This window comes from Hipposideros armiger, unplaced genomic scaffold (genome assembly GCF_001890085.2).
Source record: "Hipposideros armiger isolate ML-2016 unplaced genomic scaffold, ASM189008v1 scaffold_523, whole genome shotgun sequence".
Taxonomy (NCBI): domain Eukaryota; kingdom Metazoa; phylum Chordata; class Mammalia; order Chiroptera; family Hipposideridae; genus Hipposideros; species Hipposideros armiger.
Genome location: NW_017731873.1, coordinates 774,988 through 800,237, shown reverse-complemented (window position 1 = coordinate 800,237; position 25,250 = coordinate 774,988). Strand labels below are relative to the sequence as shown.

At 37.0% G+C, this 25,250-nt stretch overlaps 1 protein-coding gene across 5 annotated transcripts in view; it reads left to right on the top strand.

Annotated features, from left to right (window-relative positions):
* ROS1 (ROS proto-oncogene 1, receptor tyrosine kinase) overlaps positions 1-25,250 on the top strand; it is a 99,203-nt gene that overhangs the window by 40,783 nt on the left and 33,170 nt on the right. For all 5 annotated transcript variants that reach the window (XM_019668301.1, XM_019668302.1, XM_019668300.1 and 2 more), the window contains 14 exons: positions 261-405; positions 2,560-2,822; positions 5,375-5,438; positions 5,742-5,944; positions 7,537-7,742; positions 8,629-8,915; positions 12,193-12,369; positions 13,785-13,987; positions 15,947-16,091; positions 16,854-17,086; positions 17,174-17,350; positions 20,808-20,976; positions 21,673-21,790; positions 24,828-25,018. In XM_019668301.1, coding sequence (XP_019523846.1) covers positions 261-405; positions 2,560-2,822; positions 5,375-5,438; positions 5,742-5,944; positions 7,537-7,742; positions 8,629-8,915; positions 12,193-12,369; positions 13,785-13,987; positions 15,947-16,091; positions 16,854-17,086; positions 17,174-17,350; positions 20,808-20,976; positions 21,673-21,790; positions 24,828-25,018 — 2,581 coding nt within the window. The remainder of the gene's footprint in view (positions 1-260; positions 406-2,559; positions 2,823-5,374; positions 5,439-5,741; positions 5,945-7,536; positions 7,743-8,628; positions 8,916-12,192; positions 12,370-13,784; positions 13,988-15,946; positions 16,092-16,853; positions 17,087-17,173; positions 17,351-20,807; positions 20,977-21,672; positions 21,791-24,827; positions 25,019-25,250) is intronic.

The window sequence follows — 25,250 nt, the reverse complement described above, 5'->3', positions numbered from 1 at the left end:
AGCGTCTGGTCATCAAGATTATTCCTGAGAACCTCTGTCGATAGCCAGTCTGACCACTTTGTGGTTAGTGTTGATAACTGGTGTGTTAGACACGTTAACTGGTCTGTATAGAACAATGTGGAGCTTGCCAACATTAGCACTTCCAAAATTGCAAGGTTTGACTTCACACATGAACAAAGTTTGGAGATTTTAGTTAATTAGGAATAAAATATTTTATGATTCTCCCCCTAACAAAATAATTGTTTGTGCTTATATTGTAGTTCCTGGCTAGTGAGCAACAGTCTTTACCTGTATTTACTGTGGAAGGTCTGGAGCCCTACGCCTTATTTAATCTTTCTGTCATTCCTTATACCTACTGGGGAAAAGGTCCCAAAACATCTCTATTACTTCGAGCACCAGAAACAGGTACAGGGAACAAAATTTCATAAAAAAAAAAAAAAGGAAGAATCTTATGCTCTATGGTCTAGAATGGATAGTTAATAATTTTTAAAAATAACTCCATTTTGTAGGTGTGCTTAGAGTCAATACTCTTTCAATGAATTTATGAAGATTAGAATAGTATCAGTAAAATAAATTTGCATAATTTATTCCAAAAGAATATTTCAGAGATTTCTTAAAGACTGTTTCACTTGATTGTAACGATATACAAACATTTCAGGTAATTAGTGAAATACTTTATAAGGAAAATGGGCATTTTGGAGCGTAGACAGTTTCATGGAAGGCAGTCTCACTGGGAGATATTTTCATAGATGGTAACTCAGAATCTTCTGTAGGTAAATAACTGATGTCTACATTCAATGTTTTTTCTTTGGGATACATTTTAAAAAGGATACTAGCCTTATATTTACATGTGTCTATCACCTTAAAGTGTACAAAGCTTATTTATGTGTACCACTCCTTTATTAAACATTTATTACACACCGATCATGTATCAGAAACACAGACAGGTATTATTATCTCTATTATGAAAATGAGGAATTGGAAGCCCAGTAGTTGTCCAATGTGAAATAACTAGTAAGAGACAAAGCTGCGACTTAACCTGGACTTTTCACTATAATTTAATCAAATCTCTATTTAGTCATTTTTGTAAATGTTAGAAAATGATAGTATCAAATTGATTTAATTTATATAAACTTCTTAGCACAGGACTTGGCAGGCAGTAAGAGCTCAATAAACATGGACACCCATTCACCATTGCATTTTTTTTACTATTAAGATTCTTTGAACAATATTTCCCCATGAGTCTCATAACAGGAACATAATGGAGACTGGGCAGGTTTGGATCCAGATATGCCATTGTTGAGATCATCTTGGGATGTCATCCTTGGTTGGATTCTTCTGTGGAAATGGACTTGACTGCATTCATCAGGGATGTACTGAGTGCTAGGCTCATGAGCACTCTACTGAATGTTGGGGGCAATAAGGAAGAATGATAAAATTTGGCCTTTGCCATCAGGAAATCTACAATATAGTTGGGAAATTATTCAAATAGACAAATATTTATTAAGCTCTTACTGTGTGCCAGTCCTGCACTAGATTTGGAGGGATTTAGCATGGAATAACAAAAGTATCTCTGATGGAGCTCAGAAAACAGTAGAGAGATAAACACATTCTGCTAATGATAATAGAAATAAGACAGTGAGACCTGACTAGCAATAACATAGAGTAAGTAGGAAAGACTGTAAAACCTTCACCTATATCAGGCTGCCTCAGCATTCTTAGGAGAGGGCAGTATACACAGACTGGTATGGCCAAGGAAGGCCTTAAGGGGGTGGAAACCCTAGCTGGGCTCTGAGGGATGAAGCAAGAAGAGGCATCCCATGTGAGTAATATGTAAGAAGGCCTGGAGATTGGATAATGATATGAGTGTTGAACATTAAGAAACAATGAGGTGGGAGAGGGGAATGGGAGCGGACCTTGTGGAGGAGTCTTAAGAAAGAAGAAGGATATCTTGGATGGAATGACTTGAAAATCAGACAGAGAAATTTAAGAGAGAGAGAAATTAATTAGAGGACTGGGCAAGATTAATTTGCTTGGTTTGTCTCTTGAATAAATAGTGACCCCCTCCACCCCCAAACTCTTGGAGGGGACTTCCTGCCTCTAGGGAGGACTCAAGGTGAGAGGGCCTAGGATTCCTGATATGCTGTATCTTATAGCCTTGAACTGGCTGAAATCTGGGCAGAGTAACTGTCTTCCTTCCTGGTGACTACTATTTCTACCTTGAACTAAATCACTCTATCAGGATAAGAGTAAATATCATATTTCATAAGGAGAACCAGACACCTTCCATCTATACAGGGCACAGACAAGAAAGATATGCCTAAGTGATAGTAAGAAGAATTTGGGTTAGAGATAAGGAAGATTTGCTGAAATATTCGGATAGGTTCCTGAAGTCATCTATGGAATATTGTTTCCTGAAGATCTTTAAGAATAAGATAGATATACCTCAACTGTCTAGAATGAGAAATATTTATTACTAAGTTGCTCTACACCCTCATCATGAGTGATAAAAGTCAACCTTATATTCTTTTCTGCCCTATCTGTATCTTTGCTTTTCAGTTCCATCAGCACCAGAGAATCCCAGAATATTTATACTACCAAGGGGAAAATACCACAACAAGAATGAAGTTGTGGTGGAATTTAGGTGGAATAACCCTGAGCATAAAAATGGTGTGTTAACAAGATTTGAAATTTTGTACCAAATATCCAACCAAGGTGACACAAGCAAAACATTTGAAGATTGGATTGCTGTCAATGTCACTCCCTCAGTGATGTCTTTTCAACTTGAGAGCATGAGCCCTAGATACATTGTTGCCTTCCAGGTATGGGAAAGAACAAACAAACAAACAAACAAACAAACAAACAAACAAACAAACAAACAGGGATATGGGGATCTTAATAGTGCAAACAGAAGGTTGATTAAAGAAATAAGTTAAAATTTCTGCTACTCTGCTAATAATTTGAGGTATACCGTGATCACAGGAATCAAGTGGGCAGCAAAGGGACAGACAGGAGAGGGGGCAGCTGGGGTAAAAGACACCTTCACAACTCTCTTGCTTTCATAATCAGATAAACTGTTGTTTTGTAGTGTGATCATCACAGGCCATAGTACCACGGTAGGTGCTTTTATATTTATTATCTCATTTTCTCCTCATCCTTTTTTAGGGAAAACAAAAGTCACACCCCTGGGTGTATCTGTGAATTATCAAAGATGTATGGCTAGGAAGTGGTGTGCTACCACTAGAGTCTGACCTCTAGAGTACTTTTTACAATATCACTTCAGGGCATCCAGATGTACTGATGTGGAGCAACCGATGGAAATAAAAACTGAGGGTCTGAGTAGTTGACATCTCACAGTTATCACCTGGCTGCTGATAGAGGAAAAAGTCAGAGAGAATAGGAGTCAAGGATAAGAAGCTATTGCCACCCCATTCTGACATTTTAGATTTCCTATGAAATGGCTTTCCACTTACAATAGATGGCTTGATGATTTTTATATCCTCAGTAAAGGATATGTGACCAAATTGGTGACAATGTTGTATATAGTTAGAGATATTTTCTATTTCTTTGGGAGGAACATAATGTTTTGGAGAGTATTAGAAATTTGGGTTTCCTAAGGATTGTTTTTTTGGGGGGTAAAATTCTAATTCAATAACTATTTGATAATATGTTAGGTCTACATATAGTAATCAAAAAGTTGTACATAGAAGTTAAAGATAATGCAAATTTCTATTTGCTAAAAATTATGTATGTTCTAGTTAAATAAATATTCTGGTTATATATATATATATAGTTTCAAATATCAGTCACCACAGAAGTGTGCAAAATGATATGCATGGATATGCACGAGTCACTTAACATGATTCAGTGCAAAAGTAACGACTGCTTGATATATATGCTCCATGGGGTGTGTATACACACACACACACACACACACACACACACACACACACACACACACACGAAGTATGACAATTAAGTTCGCGAACTTGTTGCAATGATGTTGGTAACCTTTTTTGATATCAAATAGATCATTCATTATGAATTTGTACCAACTGGACAAACAGTTGAACCAAGTTTACTATTTGGAAGTGCTGAAAAGGCTGCATGAAAAAGTAACATGACCTGAACTTTTCGCTAACAATTCATGGCTCTTGCATAACGACAATGCACCAGTTCTCATGGCACTGTCTGTGAGGGAAATTTTAGCCAGTAAACAAATAACTGTATTGGAACACCCTCCCTACTCACCTCATCTGGCCCCCAATGACTTCTTTCTTTACCTGAAGTAAAGGAAATACTGAAAGGAAGACATTTTGATGATACTCAGAACATCAAGGGTAATACGATGATAGCTCTGATGGCCATTCCAGAAAAAGAGTTCCAAAATTGCTTTGAAGGGTGGACTAGGTGCTGGCATTGGTGCATAGCTTCCCAAGGGGAGTACTTTGAAGGTGACCGTAGCGATAATTCAGCAATGAGGTATGTAGCAGTTTTTTCTAGGATGAGTTCGCGAACTTAATTGTCAGACCGCGTATGCAAGGTTTGGAAATGGAAATGATTTATTACACAATGAAAGACTTCTAATAAATTTGTTTAGAAAAAACTTCTGTTAGGATGCAGCATGGCACAATGGGAGGAAAATATACAGAAACCAGAGGACTTGGTTCTTCTGCCAGTGTTTTTTTTAAATTACAGTTTATTGGAATGACAATTGTTAGTAAAGTTACATAGGTTTCAAGTGTCCAGTTCTGTCATACATCATCTATATATCATGTTGTGTGTTCACCACCCAGAGTCAGCTCTCCGTCCGTCTATACATGCCATTGTGGATGAGTTACTGGGTGATCCTTGTCCAGTTTCTGTTCTCACAGTTGTGAGGATCAAAATGGACAACGTGTATAAAAGTGGCTTGAAATGCACAATTAATTTTCAAATATAAGGTTTAATTATTTTCTTTTTATAAATCTCCTTTTTAAAAGCATGTAAATTTATCTAAAATTTCTAGTTGTTGAAGTCAAGATAAATGGAAGTTTACCATAACCTGTGTAATTTTATTTCTATTAAATATTCTGTGTAACTTAATTTTAAAACTAGCAAAATACTCTTTTTTAGAAATTAAAATTTTTTGCCGTAGATTTGTGCCATTTTTTGTGCTTTTCTAGACAAATAAAACCCACCAGTATGAGTATGGGGCAATATTTTTCCTCTCAGTGATTTATTGCTATATACTTAGATGTAAATAACTATTTGAAATGTCTAATAATGTGCATCAAGAGTGTGAAATGAAACACTATAATTTATCAGTGTCTGAACTTAATTATTGTCACCGTGGACATTGTTGAATTTTTTTGTATTATTTTTCTTTCTTTAGGTTCGAGTCTTCACATCCAAAGGACCTGGACCATTTTCTGACACAGTAAAGTCCAAAACCTCAGGTACTATCTAAAAACTATGTACATAATAATTAGTGTTTTTGACCCTTGGTATTCTCAGGGATATGAGTGCTGTCTTTGAGCTGAAGTTAAAGTCACACAAAGTAATCAATTTTTATCATCATCAAACATGCTTAAATAAACCTAGGCTTGGAACACCTAGGCTGTCTTGAATGACACTGGTGTAGTAGATGAACCCAAAGGAGACCCCATGGATTTCAAACCGATCCAGTATTGAATCAAGGGATTTGGGTAAATTGAAGTAACTTTTTTCATACATACTATCTACTTGTTTTTTGTTTTCAGAAATCAACCCATTTCCATACCTCTTAACTCTTTTTGGCAACAAGATAGTTTTGTTAGATATGGATCAAAATCAAGTTGTATGGATGTTTTCGGCAGAAAGAGACATCAGTGCCATGGGCTACACAGCTGATAATGAAATGCTGTATTATGCTCAAGGAGACTCGCTCTTCCTTCTGAACATGCACAATCGGTCCAGCTCTGAAGTATGTCACTGTGTAATTCTTTGGAAAGGAAGTAGAGCATTTGCATATCACCCTGCTCTCTAATTAACATGACTAGCTTGTGGTTGAGCCATTCAGATTAGAATGGTTGAAAAGGACAGATTCTGTATTATTTAGTCACAAATGAATTCGGATTAAGTTTTGGGCAAATGACATTAGGATTAATTTAGCAAACTGTTGTTGAGTTCAAGGCCCTCTGTTAGTTCTTGGGATAGAGGTGAAAAAGAAAAATCACAGCCCTTGAACAAACCTGGTTTAGTATTAGTGTAACACTAGGAAGACAGTATTGCATAGTGATTAAGAGGGGGAGATTTTGGAAGCTGATAACCTAGAATTGAATTCTGACTCCACTGCTTACTAGGTCTGTGACCATCAGCAAGTTATTTAACCACTATCGTTATGTAGTACCTCATCATAAGGTTCCTGTGAAGGTTAAATGAGATAATACATTTAAGGTACTTAGCACAATGCCTGGCATGTGGTAGGCATTCACTGACTGATATCTAGTAGAGAAGGCAGACAGAGCACAGTATGTGTTATGCTGAGGGCAGGATGTGGCAGAATCATAGAGAATGGATGCGCAATCCAGGTTGGAGTGGTGGTGGTGGTGGTGGTGGTGGTGGTGGTAGAAGAGAGACATCTTGGTTACAATGAAGATGAACCAGGTGAAGATGGGAAAAAGCTGAGGGAGTAGCAAGTACAAAGTCAGGGAAACAAGAGAGCCACATCATGTCCAGGGAGCTAAGTAAAGGGAGCTTGGAATGGAGGTAGGGGTGAGGGTGGAGTGAAAGGCAGGTGGTAAAGCTAGAGAGGTAGGCAGAAGCCTGAAAACAATGGGCCTCCTTTACTATTGCTAAGGAGTCGAGTGTCCACCTTTGAAGCCAACAGCAAGCCATTAAAGAAATACAGTGGGTCATTAACATGATCAAGTTGTTTTAGAAAGACCTCTGTGTTAGTATCATGAATAATGATTTAGAGAAGGTTAAGTCTGAGACAATTAGGAGGCTATCACAGAAATCCAGACAGGAAATGTTAGGCAGAAAATAAGAGGCAGTAAGGTAAGGTGAGAAAGGAGAGGACAAATCGGGGAGATATTTAAAATGGGACTAATTCACTATGGTAGTAATGAGAGGAAGAAGTCAGGGATAAACCACATTTGATGTGATTGCTCCTTGGTTCAGTGTTGGGAATCCATAAAAACATACATGCAGGAGAAAAGGGGGTTTGGGGCAGGGAGTGATGAATTGTGTTTTCTGGGATCATTCATATGTTTCGGCAGTTTGATATTTAAATCAATAGCTCAATGAGGGGTCTTGCCTGAGCTCGGAATTTGTAGCACTGGTCTGTGGATTATAGTTGTAGCCATGGTAGTTGAAATTAACCAGGGAGAATACATAATGCGAGAGAGAAGAGGACCAATGTTTTAATGGCACACAATCCAGAGTTACTGAGATTTTGCATTACAAAAGGGAAGTGTAGTAACTAAGTAATATGAGTGATTACAGAAAAGTCTTTGAATTTGGAAAAAAAACAACCACTATCTTCATGGCTGTGTTTTCTACCCATGGGTTAAGATTTTCCGAGACGCCCTGATTTTTGATATCACAATTATTACAATTGACTGGATTTCAAGGCACCTCTACTTTGTGCTGAAAGAATCACAAAATGGAATGCAAATATTTGATGTTGATCTTGAACACAAACTGAAATATCCCAGGAAGCTGAAAATTTGCAACAGAAATTCAACAATAACCTCTTTTTCCATATATCCTCTGTTAAGGTAAGTGAAGTGTGAGTATCTGTTTCTATTCTGATGAAATAGAGACATTTAATGTAATATCTGGTTTAATATTAGAAGTCGATGATGGGAAAATAAAATGCTTAGTGTTCTTGACTCACTATATTAACTTATAGTAAAGTAATTCTACTGATAAATTGTGAGCCCACAATCACAAATACATAAACTGAATCCATACTGACAATTTGACTAACTAAAGTTAGGTTAATTACCAGCAGGAAACCAAAGCAGATTTTTATACCAGTAAATTTAATAATATCCTCAGTTGGTAAGGACAAGAAGGGGACTGAGACAATGGCGGAAGATGAGCACGAAATACATGGGCAGCATGTCTTGCACGGCAAAAGCTATTCAGGGCTCATCCATCTTTAATTAATGTCCTCATAAGATGAGTTTTAAGACCTTCATTCAGCAGCTGAGCGAGTGGCAGTTTCTCATGCTGGAAAGATATATTTTGTTTGTGCCAAAGCATGGAGATAGTCTATTTTGAAAATAGATTGTTAACTAGTGTTAAGAAGCAGAAACAAACTTGAGAGGAGGGGAATGGAGATGGGTTTTGTTGAAAAGTTGTAAATATATTTATATCTACTCATTAATGAGCCACTTAATACAGTGGCTAAGGTCATTATAGTCCAAAGCTTTAGTTGTAAGCACATTTATTGAGAAATCATTGGAAAATGGTACAAATTAGATTTCTTGTGACCTCCTCCATCTCAGAAAAAGGTTACTGGACACTCGGACTTGGCCTCTCCAAAGGCTGCACTTGTCCCCCCAATCGTTAGGAATGATTAATCTTCATTAGAAGCTACTATTTACAATTATATGTTTTACTCATTAAATTGGACTATCTTCCCCCGCCCCTCAATAGTCGCCTGTATTGGACAGAAGTTTCCAATTTTGGCTGTCAGATGTTTTACTACAGTATTACCAACCAGACCTTGCGCCACCTTCTGCAACCCACAACCACAAACCACCCAAATGGAAGGAACCAATGTTCTTGCAATGTGACTGAATTCGAGTTAAGTGGAGCAATGACTATTGATACCTCTGACCTAAAGAAACCATGGATATACTTTGTCAGAGGGCAAGAGATCTGGGCCATGGATCTGGAAGGATGCCAGTGTTGGCAAGTTATCGTGGTGCCTGCTCTGTTTGGTAAGACACCCATGAGTGTACATAGATCCTCATTAGTAATGGCAACCCCTCCTGTCCCATTACAAAGGGCTTATATCCCACACATACTCAAAAGAATACACACGTGGTATTCACTTTGGACGATGCCACATATTCTTGTAGAATTCAATTCAAGTCGTTTCCAGGCAAATTGAGTATAGATGTTCACATAATTTTCTGGATCGGTGAGGGTTTTTTTTTGTTGTTGTTGTTCTTTTATAATTAACAGTAAAGCTATAATTTATTGAGGTTAACTATATATTCTAAGCATGTTACTAAGTGCATAACCTCATTTAATCTTCACATTAAATGTTAATTTAATGATGAGTAGGTACTAGTATCCTCATTTTACAGATGAGGAAACTGAGGCTTGAGAAACGTAAGGTAACTTGTCCAAAGGGACATAATTAGTTAGTAGAGGAACTGGGGTTTGAAACTGGGCCTAACTATAACATTCATCATTTTACTATTAGAACCCTATTTTATTTCAATTTTGATGATCCTATTGACTCCACATTTAGCATGAGTTGGTCATTAGTTGGCAGATCTATCCATTGAAAGTTACATGTTTGTGGGGGAAATATTTGAAAGTCTAAAGTGATTTGGAAGTCTCCTAATTAGAAATAATGGCAAAAGAAAAAAAAATACACTCAAAATACCCCATATATTCTTTTTTTTTTTTAAGATTATTTAAAAGCTTTATTGGTATCAAATTTGAGAGAGGGAGACTTTTAGATATATATGAAGTTATGCAGAACATCATGTATATCAGTAATTTTTCACATTTTTTAATTTTTGAGGAGGGGTAGAACAGGGGAAGGAGTTATTTTCCTATAAATCAATTTTCAAGTTGATTTTTAATTTTCTTGTGAATCATTAAATTATTGTCTTATAAGTGAAAGGCTTATACTTATTAAACTAAATTTGAAATTATTTTACACAAACCAATTACTTGACCACACCCTAGTAATTATAATGATAACAAAAATCAAAGATTTTGTTTCCCACCCTCATGCATTCTTGGAAAAGAGAAATGATAAAAGAAATTCTTATTCTGAGAGCTCTTAAAATCTCCGGTGGAAAAAGTTAACAACCCCATATATTCTTAAAAGTCTATTTCTCACTGTCCAATATGGTAAGTACTAGTCACATGTGATGATTTATGTTTAAGTTAATTAAAATTAAATGAAACTATAAATATAATTCTGCAGTCACAATACCCACATTTTAAGTGCTCAAATACCACCAGTGGCCAATGGCTACTGTGTTGGGCAACATAAATATAAAATATTTCCATTATTAAAAGTTCTGTTGGGCATTGCTAGTCTACATAGTGAAGTTCTGAAATTTCAAACATCTGTGTGTGTGTGTGTGTGTCCATGTCTTTGTGTGTCTGTATGTGCATGTTAAAACTGTACATATAGTTTTGTTGACATGCCATCCAGAGTATTTCAGAAACAATTCCAATTCTTAATGGGCTTAAGGCTTAAGAGTAGAGATAGTATTTTGAAAGTCTCTTATTAGGAAAATTACTTGTTTTTGTCAAATCTGTGACAAAGACCCTTTCTTTGATCAAACTTTAGGTAGGTGCCTCTAAGCCCTCTTCCTGACTAGGACCTATGCCTTCTGTGTCCATTCTTAGTCCAGTTTTAGCAAGAATCCTGCTAAGTGAATTTAGAGAGGACCACCCCTCTTCCCGCCACTTGATAGCTGATTAAGCCCTTCATTCCCCATCCTTGATATTCTTGGCTTGCCTCTAGCAAGAATCTTATTAGGCCAGTTTAACAAGAATCCCCTTACCTGTGATGTCTCCTCTTAGTGATTTTCTATCCACTGACCCCCTTACTCTGCTTGTTGGTTATAAATCCCCAGCTGCCTTTGATGTATTCAGAGTTGAGCACATCTCTCTCTCTTATTGAAATATTGCAATAGTCTTGACTAAAATCTTCCTTAACCATTTCAACAAGTGTCGGAATGATTTTTCTTTTTAGCTAATGGGTCATTATCTTATAAGTATGGAACTAGTCAGTCCTTCATAAATTCATAATTGAAATAAAACCATAATTGAAATCTAATCCTAAAATTAGAAAGTTAGAATGATTTTAGAGATCATTTAACTGACATGGAATTGTAAGAAATCCCCTCTACAAAAACAGTCTTACTCGAACATATGCTTATAAAAAAATACTACCTTATAAAGAAAAGTCTGTTTAATTTTTTGGACAATTCTGAATATTAGATTTTTTTTTCTTATATTTAGCCAGTCTTCTCCCTATTCCTCTCATTCATTAGTCAGAGTCTGACCTCTAAATTTACAACAAATAAATCAATCACTTTCTACATGGTAGCCATTCAACTATGTAGAGGTAAGTCATCATAGCCCACTCTAAGCATTTCCTTTAGAGGAAAAGTTCAAGTATCAGAACCACTCCTCAGGTAATGTGGCTTCTAGATCTTTCTTTTCTCTAGTCAACCTCCATTTGTTTCACTTCAGCTACTTAATATCCTCTTAAAAGTCCCTCCGTAATGACTCACTACACTCTCTGTGTGTTCTGGTCAATGCAGGGGGCCTCTGACTTCCTAGGTCTTCTGTTACTGCAGGTAAAAGTGGCATTGGGTCTCTGGGCTGCCGGACACTTGAAAACCCTTAATAATTATTAAGCCAGATTTATTTTATTTGTTATTTATGGAGTTGAGTTTAGGCTGTTACATTTCAATCCATTTCCTGATTATGTTGTGATGTTTTTGAGTTTTAAGTCTAACTGAAATTACTAGTGACAGTAAGAATCATGTATTACCTGTAAATTTGATAAATATGTTTACTATGCCTTTATTCCAAACCATTGATACAAATATTGAGCTAGGCACTGAGCCCTGTACCTGTCATCTACTACCATTTTCAGATAGGCATTGTTTGACTTGGAGTTACACAGGTAAATTGCAAATCTTGGCTCTGCCTTTATAACCTTGTGGCCTTAAGATAATTTAAATCCTCCAAGCCTCGGTTTCCACTTCTACAAAATGAGGCTAATAATAACAGTATTTACCTAATTGGCTTGATATGGAGTTAAAAATGAGAAAATACCTGTAAAGTTTTTAGCTTAATGACATAAGATAAAAATGTTATTTTTTCATACTGAGATAATAGAAAGATTCAAAATTTAGCAGTTATAATACAGAAAAAGGATTTCACATATTGTTTAGAGTAGAAAACATAAGATATACATTTCGTTCTTTGTTTTATGTTTTTCAATAACAGGAAAAACTCTTGTTAGCTTAACTGTGGATGGGGAATTTCTGTACTGGATCTCCACAGCAAAGGACAGCACACAGATTTATCAAGCCAAGAAAAGTCACGGGGCCATCCTCTCTCAGGTGAAGGCCCTAAAGAGTGAGCGCATCTTGGCTTACAGTTCAGCTCTGCAGCCTTTTCCAGGTAACAAAGTCACAGTCTTACTCAGCTTGTTCTCCCAGGTTAGGGTCTGAAAAGTCTCATAATGTCTCCTTCTCCAGGATGTTTCTCCCAGTTCTTTGTTGTGCTCTCAGTGTTGCTTCAAATTGTCAGGATTTGGTATGTGCTGCGATTACTGTTTGCCCTGGGTCACAATTTATCTCCATGTGTATACACGGCTCGGGCTGTGGTAGACAACTTTAGACATGGGAAACCCTTGTCCTGTCATTCTCTCTGCCTGTTCTCTTTCTCATCTCAGTACTGAGATTTCCCTTTCTGTTTTTCCCTCCTCTGATGATTTTTAGACTCCCTCCAGTGGTGTCAAAAAGCATTGCAAAAACACTTAGGTTTTTTTCAAGGCGAAGTGCCTTATAGCAGTATTATTAGGTATGTCAACCATTAACATATACATTTGTGCTGCTATTTTTATTATGTTTCTACCTTTTTTTAAAATATGTGATTCATGAATTTTTTTAGCGTTGTGTCCCTAACTCTATTTCCCCATAAACCCTGTGGATTTTATTGTGCAATTTTATATAATACAATGACTTTTGGGAAGGTATGCATCACATTATGGGGAGAACTGTGTATTTTCTACTGAGAATCATAATTTTAAAAAAGTTTGAAATCTGAAAACCAACCCACCAAAAAATAAAAACAGCATTATATAAACTCATGGGTGACATTGAAATCTGAAGTGCTTTCTGTTTTTTTTCTGAAGATCTCTTTTCCATTAAGGTGTCTATGTCATTCTAAAATAAGTATAATTTGCCCTACAGAGGGACAGAAATGAATGAAACAAATTCAAATAATCGTTGCTTACTGTATTCATTTATAAAATATGCAAGTTACAAAATACTAAAAATAGAAGATTTTATAAATAAACCGAGTGCATATTTTGGTAAAATAATGCATTTTCCACTTTGAAAAATTTAAGAGATTTAAAAAGTTTATGTAATATCTGTTTGAAGTTGAACACACATACACATACATCCCTGAAAAGAAAAGTCCTAAAGCTAGAATGAATTTTCATAATTAGAATTCATTTTAAAATATATTAACATAATGCTCTCATTACTTTGTTCAAAATAAAAAGGGTCAACCTTATTTTGCTACTGCCCAGATACATTATTAAGGGTACTTTAGCGCCATCTGCTGGAAATATTAACCAATTACTAGTTGCCTTGCTCCCTTTTTCTGAGGCATTCAGCACCTTCAAGATATATAGAAAAAACTTGTCTTCCTGTCCTGAATAACATATTCAACACTTCAATACATCATACCTTATAAGTTAAATTAAAAAATAAAATATTATATTACCCCGGATGTTCAATAAATCTGTGGTTCCTCTTTTATATACATATGTGTATGTATTTAATCTTTTTTTCTTATTATTTTAGATAAAGAATTTCTTTCTCTAGCTTCAGATACTGCAGAGCCAACTATACTGAACACCACTAACACCAGCCTCACAATCCGATTACCACTGACCAGGACAAAGCTCACGGGGTACGGCATCACCAGCCCCACTCCAACATACCTGGTTTATTACAAAGAAGTTAGCGGCGGGAAAAATAGCTCCAAACTGGAAAATGGAATGCTGGTAAGATTGGAACCGGTGGTCTTCGTCTTTTCACAAGATACCCTCTTTTGATATGACATTCTCAGTCACAGTAAAATATTTTCTACTTTGTGTTCTGAAACATGCTATTATAGCTGATTCATCCAAACATATTGTGTTCTAGTTTTCTTGTCTGGGAGTAAGAAAAGCTTCAAGGAAGTAAGTATATCACGTCCCGTGTGACAAGGGCTGGGGGGCTCGAGGAGGGGCAGCGAAGGGTTAAGAAATCACAAGAGTTAGAAGTAGAGTTACTGCGGGCCAGGGGTCTCATCTCTGCAGACCGAGAGAGCCAGTCCTGATACTGGTGGCGAATAACTTTTATTTACAACTGTCACAAAGAAGTCAATTTGAATATCTATACCCAGTTAATTGATTCGATTAGACCGGCAGCTGCTTCAGCGAAACTCATTGTGATCAAGCACGAGCTGTGCGTTCACACATACGTATGATCCCCGGGATGGTGTCAGCATTCCGAGATGAGACCACCGGATAAGGAAGTTTTACCGAGATCATTCCCTCGGGTCTCAGCATTCCAAGGCACTTCCTTATGACTTCAAAGGATCAGTGCGCAGGAGCATTCGAGTGGGCAGCTGCAAGGCGACAGAAGTAAATTAACTCTGACCAGTTGGTGGATTGCCACAGTAACAGTTTCCGAGTGCCCTGAAAGGACTGGGGTTGTTGTCCACTCTGATTGTCCAATTATCCCCAGAAAGTGATAGAGACTTGTTTTTGTGGCCTGGCCAGCAGACTGAAGATTGGGGGTAGGGAATGAATTGGACAAAAAGAGCATTGCATATGTGTATACTTCTCGATAGCATATGTCCAATGTAAAAATTGTACATTATACATTTTTGTTATTTCTTGTATGTTGTGAAATGTGCCATTATGCAGAGGCTATGTTTTTATTTATCATTGTATTTGTAGCACCTACCATAGTACTTGGCATTGTGTAGGCACTAGATTATTCTTGAATGAATGAATGAATGATGGATGGATGAATTGGCATAATTCCTTCCATCATGAGCACTGGTGTTTCAGTTGTCCTTGTGTTGGAACCGTATTCACCCAATATTATGCTTTGTGCTAATTATTTAACCAAGCAAAAAGGTAAAATTGACCAGTATCTATTAGTTGTTAAGCATTGTATACTTAGTCAGAAAGTACACCTGATTCTTCTTACTTCCTTTGTTTTATCTAGTTCTGTCTATTTTAACCTTTCTTTACACATTTCTAAAAGGAGTTGTTTCAAAGACAGATTGGATTATTTGGCAGACCAAGTTTGGGCTTGTGGATTGGACCTTTCTATTAGAGCTAATCTATTTTGTCTTCTCATCGATTAATATGGGCCAAAGCCCACGGTTCTCAACCTTGTGCACATTTTAAATTCTTGGGACCCAGGCTTCCCTTCAGACCAATTCAGTCAGAATATCTGGGAGTGGGACCCAGGTATCAGTATTTTCCTAAAATTCTCCAGATGATTCCAAAGTGCAACCCAAGTTAAGATCATTGGTCTAGGGAAAGTCTTTTTACTTAAAATTTATTTCTAAGATGATTAGATAATGTAGCTTAATTTTTTATTGTGTTTACTTACATGTCACATCCTTATATAGACAATCTTGCTGAATTTCTAATGCAATGCTAATGAAATAGTGTCCCCTGGGAATGTAGTTTCCTATGTAAAATAAGTATGCCACAAAATTGACTGAAGGTTGCCAATCATTTCACATTTATTCTTGTAGATATTAAGCAACTTAAGCCTGGGCAGGTTAGGACAGTGAACATTGTCACTCATGATCCAAGTTCAAAAAATAAGCTTTTTTGAATCTTTTAATTTTTTTCTCTCTTTCATTAAATAATTTTCCCCATTTGTACAAAAAATAAGAATCAGATATTGATTTTTTTTAAATTTTTAAATTTTAAATTTTTAAAAATTAATTACAGGAATGTCAGGAGCATGTAGCCCTTATTGAAGGTTTGCAACCATTTTCAACGTATATGATACAGATAACTGTAAAGAATTATTATTCAGATCCTTTGGAACAATTACCTCTGGGAAGAAAGATTTGGGGAAAAACTAAAAGTGGAGGTGAGTTATGGGCTTGGTGTGGGTTGCTAGAGTGGAATTTTCTGATATATGTGATGTGCAAACCTATATTTTTTAACCTCAATATTATGTAATCTTTGTTATGGAAGCTTTTTAAAGCTTAATAAGAAAAATGTACTTGTTGAAAAATACTTTGATGACCTGATTTTTGCTCTAATACCAGAAGATGAATAATATTCCATAAAAATGAAAAGCAACAGAATCAATACTGTTTGACCAAGAAACACATTATTTGATGTCACCACACAGTGTCACCCTCTCCTCATATAGTCATAGGCTTCTATACATGTGGTGAGACAATAAAATCAAGCCTTTTAGCTATGTGAATTTTATTGAGGCCACCGAGATTTAAAGTGATATGATATCATTGCCTTAAAGAAAATAGATGTACAATAGAACCTAGAAAGGCGTTCTAAAAGGTGGCAATTATTATGAAGTGATACCATTTCTTTCAGATGTCTCTGATGACATTCACAAAACTCGGCCAAATTGGGTTATTCATCAGCATTGGCCATATCCTGGAGCTGGAGTCAGAAAATGGTTTAGTCATTAGGCAAAAATAAGCGAGAGCCTTTCAAGCAGCCTGTTAACTTACTATTACATAAGAGACTGGCTTTCCTTTGGAACAGCTGTCATTCATTCTGCTCACATGATATGACTATTCCTCAACCAAAGTCTCATTACTTCTTTCCATCTTTCAGTGCTGTTGCAACATTCTTTGTCATGTGTTACTGTTTATTTCAGTACCAGAGGCAGTTTGGCTCATTAATACCACCGTGCAGTCAGACACCAGCCTCGCTGTATCCTGGAGAGAATCTCACAAGCCAAATGGACCTAAGGAGTCAGTGCGCTATCAGTTGGCAATCTCACATCTGGCACTAATTCCTGAGATGCCTCTAAGACAAAGTGAATATCCAAATGGAAGGCTCGCTCTCCTTGTTACTAAACTTGCAGGTGGAAAATCATATGTGTTAAAGGTACAGTGAGGGTATTGGGTATTTTTATTGCCATTCTCAAGCATGAGGTTTTGAAAAGGTTAAGCAATTGTTCTTTTTTACAAAAAGGTTCTGGCCTGCCATGCCGAGGAAATGTGGTGTGCTGAGAGTCATCCTGTCACTGTTGAAACATTTGACACTCCAAGGAAACCTTATGCCTTGGTTCCAGAGAACACTAGTTTGCAATTAGATTGGAAGGCTCCATCTAATGTTAATCTCATCAGATTTTGGTTTGAACTCCAGAAGGTAAACCACACCATACACTTTTAATGCAAATCTTTGTTTTGTTATAGAATAAATTGAAAGCCCTTTTGCATATCTCTACAGCATTCTCTTATATAAATCAACAATATATTTGACCACATTCACTAATTTAGGTTTGTCATATAGAAGCGGTAAGTTATCTACTAATTTCTGATACAAAGAATTCCTAGAGGTTAATTTGTTCTAAAAAGGTTCCATGTAAAAGGGTATAAATTATGGCTTACTGATTTCATAATACTTTACTTAGTTTAGATGTTAGCATGGTTCTCTGGTTTAAAGTCCATAGAAATTTTGTGTTTCCTCTGGGGGGGGGGGAAATGAATGAAATGAACAAGGAAAAACCCAATACCTTGTTTAGAAATGATTTTTCAACCATTTAAGGGCTGTATAGCAACAGAAGTAAAATATAAAACCAGTTTATTCTAAACCAGTTTGATCTTGGTTTATAAACTTTAAATGGCTCCCCATCTAAAAATCTTCATGCTTTAACCACTATAAAAATATCCATTGAATTTTAATGCATCAATTAATCTAATTAATTCACTGCTAGGGAAAGTCTGATTTTTATATCGATACCCTTAGAATGGATTATTTAGTTTTTATAATTGCTACATTTTATTTATACTATTATATGTTTGCGTTTCCACATTTGTAAATATTGGCTAGGAATGTTTTGTTCAGTGGTACTTTCAAAACACATCAATATAGTCATAGCCTCACTTTTCTTTAAAAACGAAGTTGCTCCTCAGGGTGTTTTTAAATATTCGATGTAAGACTTTTTATGATCTTGTACTTTTTACATTAAAACCTCTGAAAAATGTGAAACAACAGTGAATGTTAAGTTGACAAAACCAAAGGCCATAGTTTAATTGGACTTTTTTCATTGATCATGTTTATGGTGATTTGTTGCCTATTTAAAAAATGGTCACTTATGAAAATGCAGTGAAATTGGAGAAATCGGACAATCACCATTTTTTGACATCTCTTTAAATAAACTTAATGCCATTCAGTTTAAAGTCAAAGGGAGGGACGAAAAGTTTACTTCCTAGATCAAAGAAATGAAATGGGGAAGGACCTTAGAGATGATGATCTCTAGCCTCTCATTTTACTGATGAGAAGTCAGGGACCCAGACAGGCGCCGAGATGAGTCAGATATCACTAGCCAGGCACAGGAGGACCTCAGGGGCTGACTCATTCCTGCAGCAGTCCTACTTGGACGCTATCCACGGAAGAAATATGAGTCATTAAGTCACCCACCCCACTCCTCAAGACAGCAGATAGGGACTGCCTGCTTCAGCCCTCATGACTTTCATGCAGTGCGTTTTGTTTCACAACTTCCTCTGTTCTTACATGTGCTCAACCTAGGTTCCAGAAAGACCACTTAGAGAATCATGAAGCTGAAATTGTTTGATATGGTAATTTCTGCATGTGAGGTCCTAATACTAACTGATGAGCACAGTAGAAAGCTATGCTCTGAGAACGTTAATGAGTGATACCTAGCCAGAAAGTTCTAGCTGTTTTGAGCCTACCTGAGAATGATAGGACAGCTGGGAGTAAACCTATAACTCTATTCTGAAACTCTGAGGAGTGGGAATTAAGAGTGAATATGTATCTTTTTAATTAATATTTTTTTTAGAAAGCAAAGAAGGAGAAAATGATAAACTTCTAGTCTCTGTCTTTTCTGTCCACGTTCATTATATGGAAAATGATGGAAAATGACCACAAAGCTAAATTTTTATCTAAGTCTTAAATTCCATAGATACTTTATTGCAACAGTATGTAGAAGAAGAACACATTCAATTTAAGATTGAAGAGAAAGAAGTAATTTTGCTTTGGCAAATTTTTTTTCAGGGAAGCCCATTAAAATTGTGTTTTCCTCAGCTATCTAGGGCAATCCCTACTACAACAAAACATTTTCGAAGTTCCAGTCTCTGCGACATCATTGTCTGCACCATTTCCCTCTCACCCCGCCCAAATGACTTGAAAATCCCGCTGTGATAGATTTCAACCCTGCGCTTGTTGGCCCATGACAAATGGACGGTCCTGACTCCCTTGTGATTTACTGGGGTAGCCCGTGGTACCTCTCCAATTTGGCGGTCTGCCCCAAACACATTCATTGCTGTGGTAAGGCCTATACACTACAGTTTTCCAGCAATAGCCTTGGTCAAACATCTCCGTGACATTTCAAGGCGTTCTGATCATTTCTGGATGGAGTGGAATGTTGGGCCGCCTAGACTAATCACCTACGGTAGTTCCTATAGCAGACCATAAAGGAAACAGGACCAAAAAGGGCCAGAAGTTTTGAGCCAGTAAATCCCACCCCTGCCTCTCTTGGAAGGTTCAGAGTAAATGTTGTAGGTCCAATGCATCTGCTTCCTTAAGCTGTATGTCTTAGTGGGATGGATACATTTATGAGTTTGTCAAGCAATGTCCCTGGGATCAGCATTTCTATTTTTCTTCAGTCCTTCTGTTCGTTCCCCCTTTCTCCTTTCTTTTTGTGACAATGTGGCCTACTTCCCGAAGGTACTATAATCACTCCTAACTGAATAAAAAACTAATGTAAAGTGTCCATCCAATGAAATGACGTGACCTTGTGAATGCTAAATGAAAAAGGAGATGTAAAGTAAGGTTTATTTATGGAAGCTGACCTTCCTAGGAAACTCTACTGGGGAAAATACACTAAGAGCCCTTGACAAAATGCCACATCCTCTGTCTGTTCCTATTTGTACATTGAAAAAAAAAATCGCCATTTTTAAATAATGATATTAACGATTGAAATACACAGATTTTTAAAAAGTCAGTGTCACAGAGAAAGAAGTTTAAGATAGCTATAGGTAGAGACCCAATATCTAAAGCAGAGTGGAAGTAAGATTTCCTATATTTAACTCCTAACCTTGCTGCTTAGTGACTGAGTGGTGGTGGGTAAAATTTCCTTTTAAAGATCTAGTCTTCTTATATATAAAAATAAGAAATGCTGCTTAGATGTCTGAAGACAGTTTTGGGAGGAGAAACTAAATGTTTTAAACAATAAGTCACTGTGGACTTTCGCAAAGAATCAGAATATGTAAAAATATTATTATTTTGACATTAACAAATCCATGGAATTGAAAGGGTCATTGTTTTGATTCGTCATAGTCTTAGCCATCCTGATTTAACGCAGGTTGTCTATGATTAATGATAGCACGAAATCAATCTCTAAATCTTCCCAAAGATAGATGCCCCACCTTGGACTTATCCTAAAAACCGTCATCATTCAAGTCAGTTATAACGGCTATTGATGGTGGGGATGATGATTGGGATCAAGCACTCATAAAGAACCTCTGATTCTTTAACAGAAAATACATTTTATTTAAAGTTTCATTGCTTGCCTTGGCTTGTGAATTCCTGTTTAAGTTTTTCTTAAAGAAACCAAAGCGTTAATTGAGACTTCTTTTTCTAGTGGAAGTACAATGAGTTTTACCATGTTAAGGCTTCATGCAGCCAAGGTCCTGCTTATGTCTGTAACATCACAGATCTACAGCCTTATACTTCCTATAATATCCGAGTAGTGGTGGTTTATAGGACAGGGGGAAATGGCACCTCCCTTCCAGAAAGCTTTAAGACAAAAGGTGAGTACTAACATACAGCTCTCAGAAAATGCTGTAAATTTCTTAATTCTTTTTTCATCACTTAGTTCACCAATCTTAGAGGTTGAAATTTTTCTTAAAAGAATAAATTACTGTTTCTAGAGCTTGGGTGAAGAAATTAGAGGTTAGAAGCTAGAAGTCCATACGGGGAGAAATGAGATAATTTTCACCTGGTATTGCAAGATCCTGAACTGGAAAAAATTATTTCCCCTTTCAGTATTCTGATATCTTGTTTAGCTATGCTATTTTGCAGTAAGAACTAAATGAAAACAGTGTTACTGAGTGTTCAACAAATATTTAAGTATTATTATCACCACATGCTAAAAAAAAATCTGAAAAATATATTACATTAATGTTCTAAAAGGTATACCATAACTCCAAATTGACCCCCACAAGAATCAAGCAAAATGCTCCAAAACTTACAATATTTTCTTTATTTGTATCACTTATTTTGTGTCAAGCTAAAATATATTGTTACTCCCATCACTAGTCCATCTAATCCATCACTAATAAAAACTTCAGATACTCATTTAAAAGTATGCACTCATATGAGAATATTTCTGAATATTTCTTTAATGTATTTGGCTTTACTTTTAGTAAATATAGTCTGTAGACATATGTTATGCAAAATATTTTATACTTCTAATATATCAGTCAGTATTTTCTTTGTCTCCAAAGCTGGAGTCCCAAGTAAACCAGGCATTCCGAAATTACTAGAAGGGAGTGAAAATTCAATACAGTGGGAAAAAGCTGATGATAACGGAAGCAGACTTATGTACTACATCCTTGAGATCAGGTATGTCTGTTTGCAAAAGCACTTTGTAAACTAAAAAGAGCTAAGCAGTTAATTGTAACATATCATTAGATCAAAATTAGCAATCTTTATCAATGTGCATTTACAAATAAACCCAAAGAAGCTTTAGTTTAAGGACCTTAAGTGCTTGATTACATTCTTGGCTCAGTTCCTAGAGGTCAACCTTGGCATTCCAATTATAAGGCAGATCACATCAGTCTTCTTAGAAATCTGCAATTGTTTGTCAGAACTTTATAGAGATAAAGAGATAATAGTCATTGGCACATGCAACTACTATTTACTTAACATCTAGTATATTCAAGAAGTTGAACTGACGTTTGATGTTAGATGATTGTATGCATGTAAATTTCTGATGATGATTTGTTTTAGCAAGATGAATAATATCTAGTGGAAATTGGCCATGAGCTAGGTATTTTTCAGAGTGTAAAATCAGGTCAAAGCCGGAAACGTTCTGAAGTGTATAGGTCACACAGGATTCTGTATCCACCGTGAAGGTTATAGTCTGCAGTATGTTCCCAGGGACTCAAAACATGCCTTCGATGAAAAGTAAGCAGCTGATGCACATATGCTATCTCGGATCTGGCCAGTATGGGGAGCTTGTGAATCATAACTGGCTCAAGCGAACCACTTTCATGCCAACATGAGGAGAGAATTCCAAATTCCACAGATACTCCCCTCACGGGACTATGAAGCCATCTTTTAAGAAGCTCCAAGGACAAAAGTCACTTCCATAATTATAGTCCTGGCTACTTTTGATCTATTTTTGCTTTATCTTGTTCTGGCATTCCCATAAACTTAAAAAAATTTTCTGCGCATGCTAGAGAATTATGTTTGCCATATTTCTAACTGAAACCTTCTTGAAATTTCTGTTACTATTTTTCATGCAGGGTGAAATACAATCTGACCTACAGAGCTGTGACTGTAATTATGTCCACCAACCAGGCTCACCAGGCTCACCATGATCTTGCTAGGATCCCTTCGGCACGTTCCCCTCAGTAGCACCTTAAGTGCATAGCTCCGTAAATACTTGGCATTTCCTTGTCCCAAGTTTCTACTGTCAGGACAGGGATGATGGGATAGTGGAATGAACTTCTGTACTTTTAGTATCCCGAAGTATCTTCTTCAGTCATGATACTCTAGTCCACCCTCTGTGTCCTAGACAGTACAGTGGTAATGGTAGTGCTAAGTGTATGCACTTGGGAGCTGAACAGACTATATTAATTTCCTACAGCTGCTGTAACAAAGTGTCACCAACTGGGTGGCTTAAAACAACAGACATTTATTCTCTTATAGTTCTGGAGATTAGAAGCCTAAAATCAATGTGCTGGCAGTACCAGGCTCCCTCTGAAGGTTCGAAGGACGAATCCTTTCCTGCATCTTCTTAGCTCCTGGTGATGGCCGCCAATCCTTGGCGTTCCTTGGCTTGTAGATGCATCACTCCAGTTTCTAGCTGTGTCATCACATGGTGTTCTTCATGTGTGTGTGTGTGCCTAAAGTTCTGTCTTCTTAAGAGGGCATCAGCCATTGTGTGTTTGAGCCTATCCTCATTCAATATGATCTCTTTAACTTAATTGCATGTGAAAAGAGCCTATTTCCAAACAAGGTTGTATTCATAGGGCCTGGGTTGGCATGAATTTTTTTGGGGGGGGGCTGGGGAGGGGGGAGGCAGGGACACTATTTAAACAAGTACACAGATGATGTTTAGCTCCTTGCTTTATTCCATTTTGAACTTATGTTTTCTCACATGCAAAATGGGATGATGATATCGACCTCTTCAGTTTGTAGTCAAGACTCAGTGAGATGAAATGACACGAAAAGCACCAGTATGGTGTGTTGTAAAAAGAAGGTGTTCAAACAGTGTCAGAATTCTTCCTTCTCTTTCTCAATGGCCAATAGCTGAGAACACATAGGAAGGCCTTCAGTCTATGATTCTGTTAAAGCCATTCCAGTTACATTGTTTAAACCCAACTCTTGGGCCAGCCAAGTGGCGCGTTGGTTAAGAGCTGGCTTGGGATGCCAGAGGACCCCGGTTCGGATCCCACATATTAGGGCCAGTGACACTGCCCTCTACAGCTAAGATGTTGAACAACAGCTCAACCTGGAGCTGGGCTGCCATGAGTCATCGGCGACGGCGTAGGCTGCAGCCCCTGCTGCAGTGGGTTGCCATGGGCTACCGTGTGTAGCCAGCAGCCAGCGTGAGCAGCCAGCAGCCACCATGAGCTGCCAAGAGTCTCTGTGAGCGGCCGTCCAGAAGCCGGCGACTGATCTGCCTCATCCGGGAAGAACGCAATGATGGTGCCAATTTGGGCCAGTGAAGCAACGTCCTCCACAACTAGATTAAAGAACAAAAGGATAACAACTTATCTGTTCTCCTTCCCCCAATTCCCCAATGAAAATCTTAAAAAAAAAAATAAAAAAAAAATCCAACTCTTGTGCTCTTTCCATGTTTCATAGGAAGAGTAACATGGATTGACTTTGAGGTGAATGTAGACCAATACAAATGGCACCAATGAAGCATGGAACCTCAGACATTACAATAACTTTGATAGCTGAACTGTTTGCACCTTCCTTATCAGTTTTATGTTTTGTATATTATTTTATCCAAATATGGTATATGTAAACTACAGATGGCATAGAGACTGAGAATTAAGAAAATTAAAAATTCCCAGTTAAAGATTATGGAACAATTGTCTTATCTGTTTGAAATGCTGAAGAAAGTTTACCCATCTAATAGCAGGAAAAGGTGCTTTATCTTTCTCTTGGACATTGATTATTCATTATTTTCCTGGTGGGCTGAGTTGGTTGGCTCCATGCATTGCTGGGATGACTTTATAAGACTATACTGTGTTCTGTGGCCAAATCATGTGTGAGGAATGAACTCAAAGGTAAAGTATGCAATAGGAGACGCTCTGGGGTTCTGTGATTACAGTGATATATGGGCATCTAGAAATAACACATATGCTGTCTCATATTTTCTGTATTCATTATTTTGCTCTTTCTTTTTCTTTTTCCTTTGCAGAAAGGGTACTTCAAACAATTCACAGGACCAGAATTTAATGTGGACGATGGCATTTAATGGATCCTGCGGTAGCATTTGCACATGGAAGTCCAAAAACCTGAAAGGAACATATCAGTTCAGAGTAGTAGCTGCAAATAATCTGGGTTTTGGTGAATATAGTGGAGTCAGTGAGGATATTATATTAGCTGGAGGTATGTTACCATGTCTGTCTACATACTAACTTATTACACAAAAGTTCACAGATAAAAATAGTGCATTCCCAACACTAGCAACAAATTGGGTGACTGTATAACTTATCATTCAAACTACTGACCTATTCACTTTATCTGATGTGATCTTCTTAAAACATCGTATCATTTTTCTTCTCAGAAATAATTAACTATTCCTTAGTACCCACCTCAGCAAGTCCATGCTCTTGGCTAG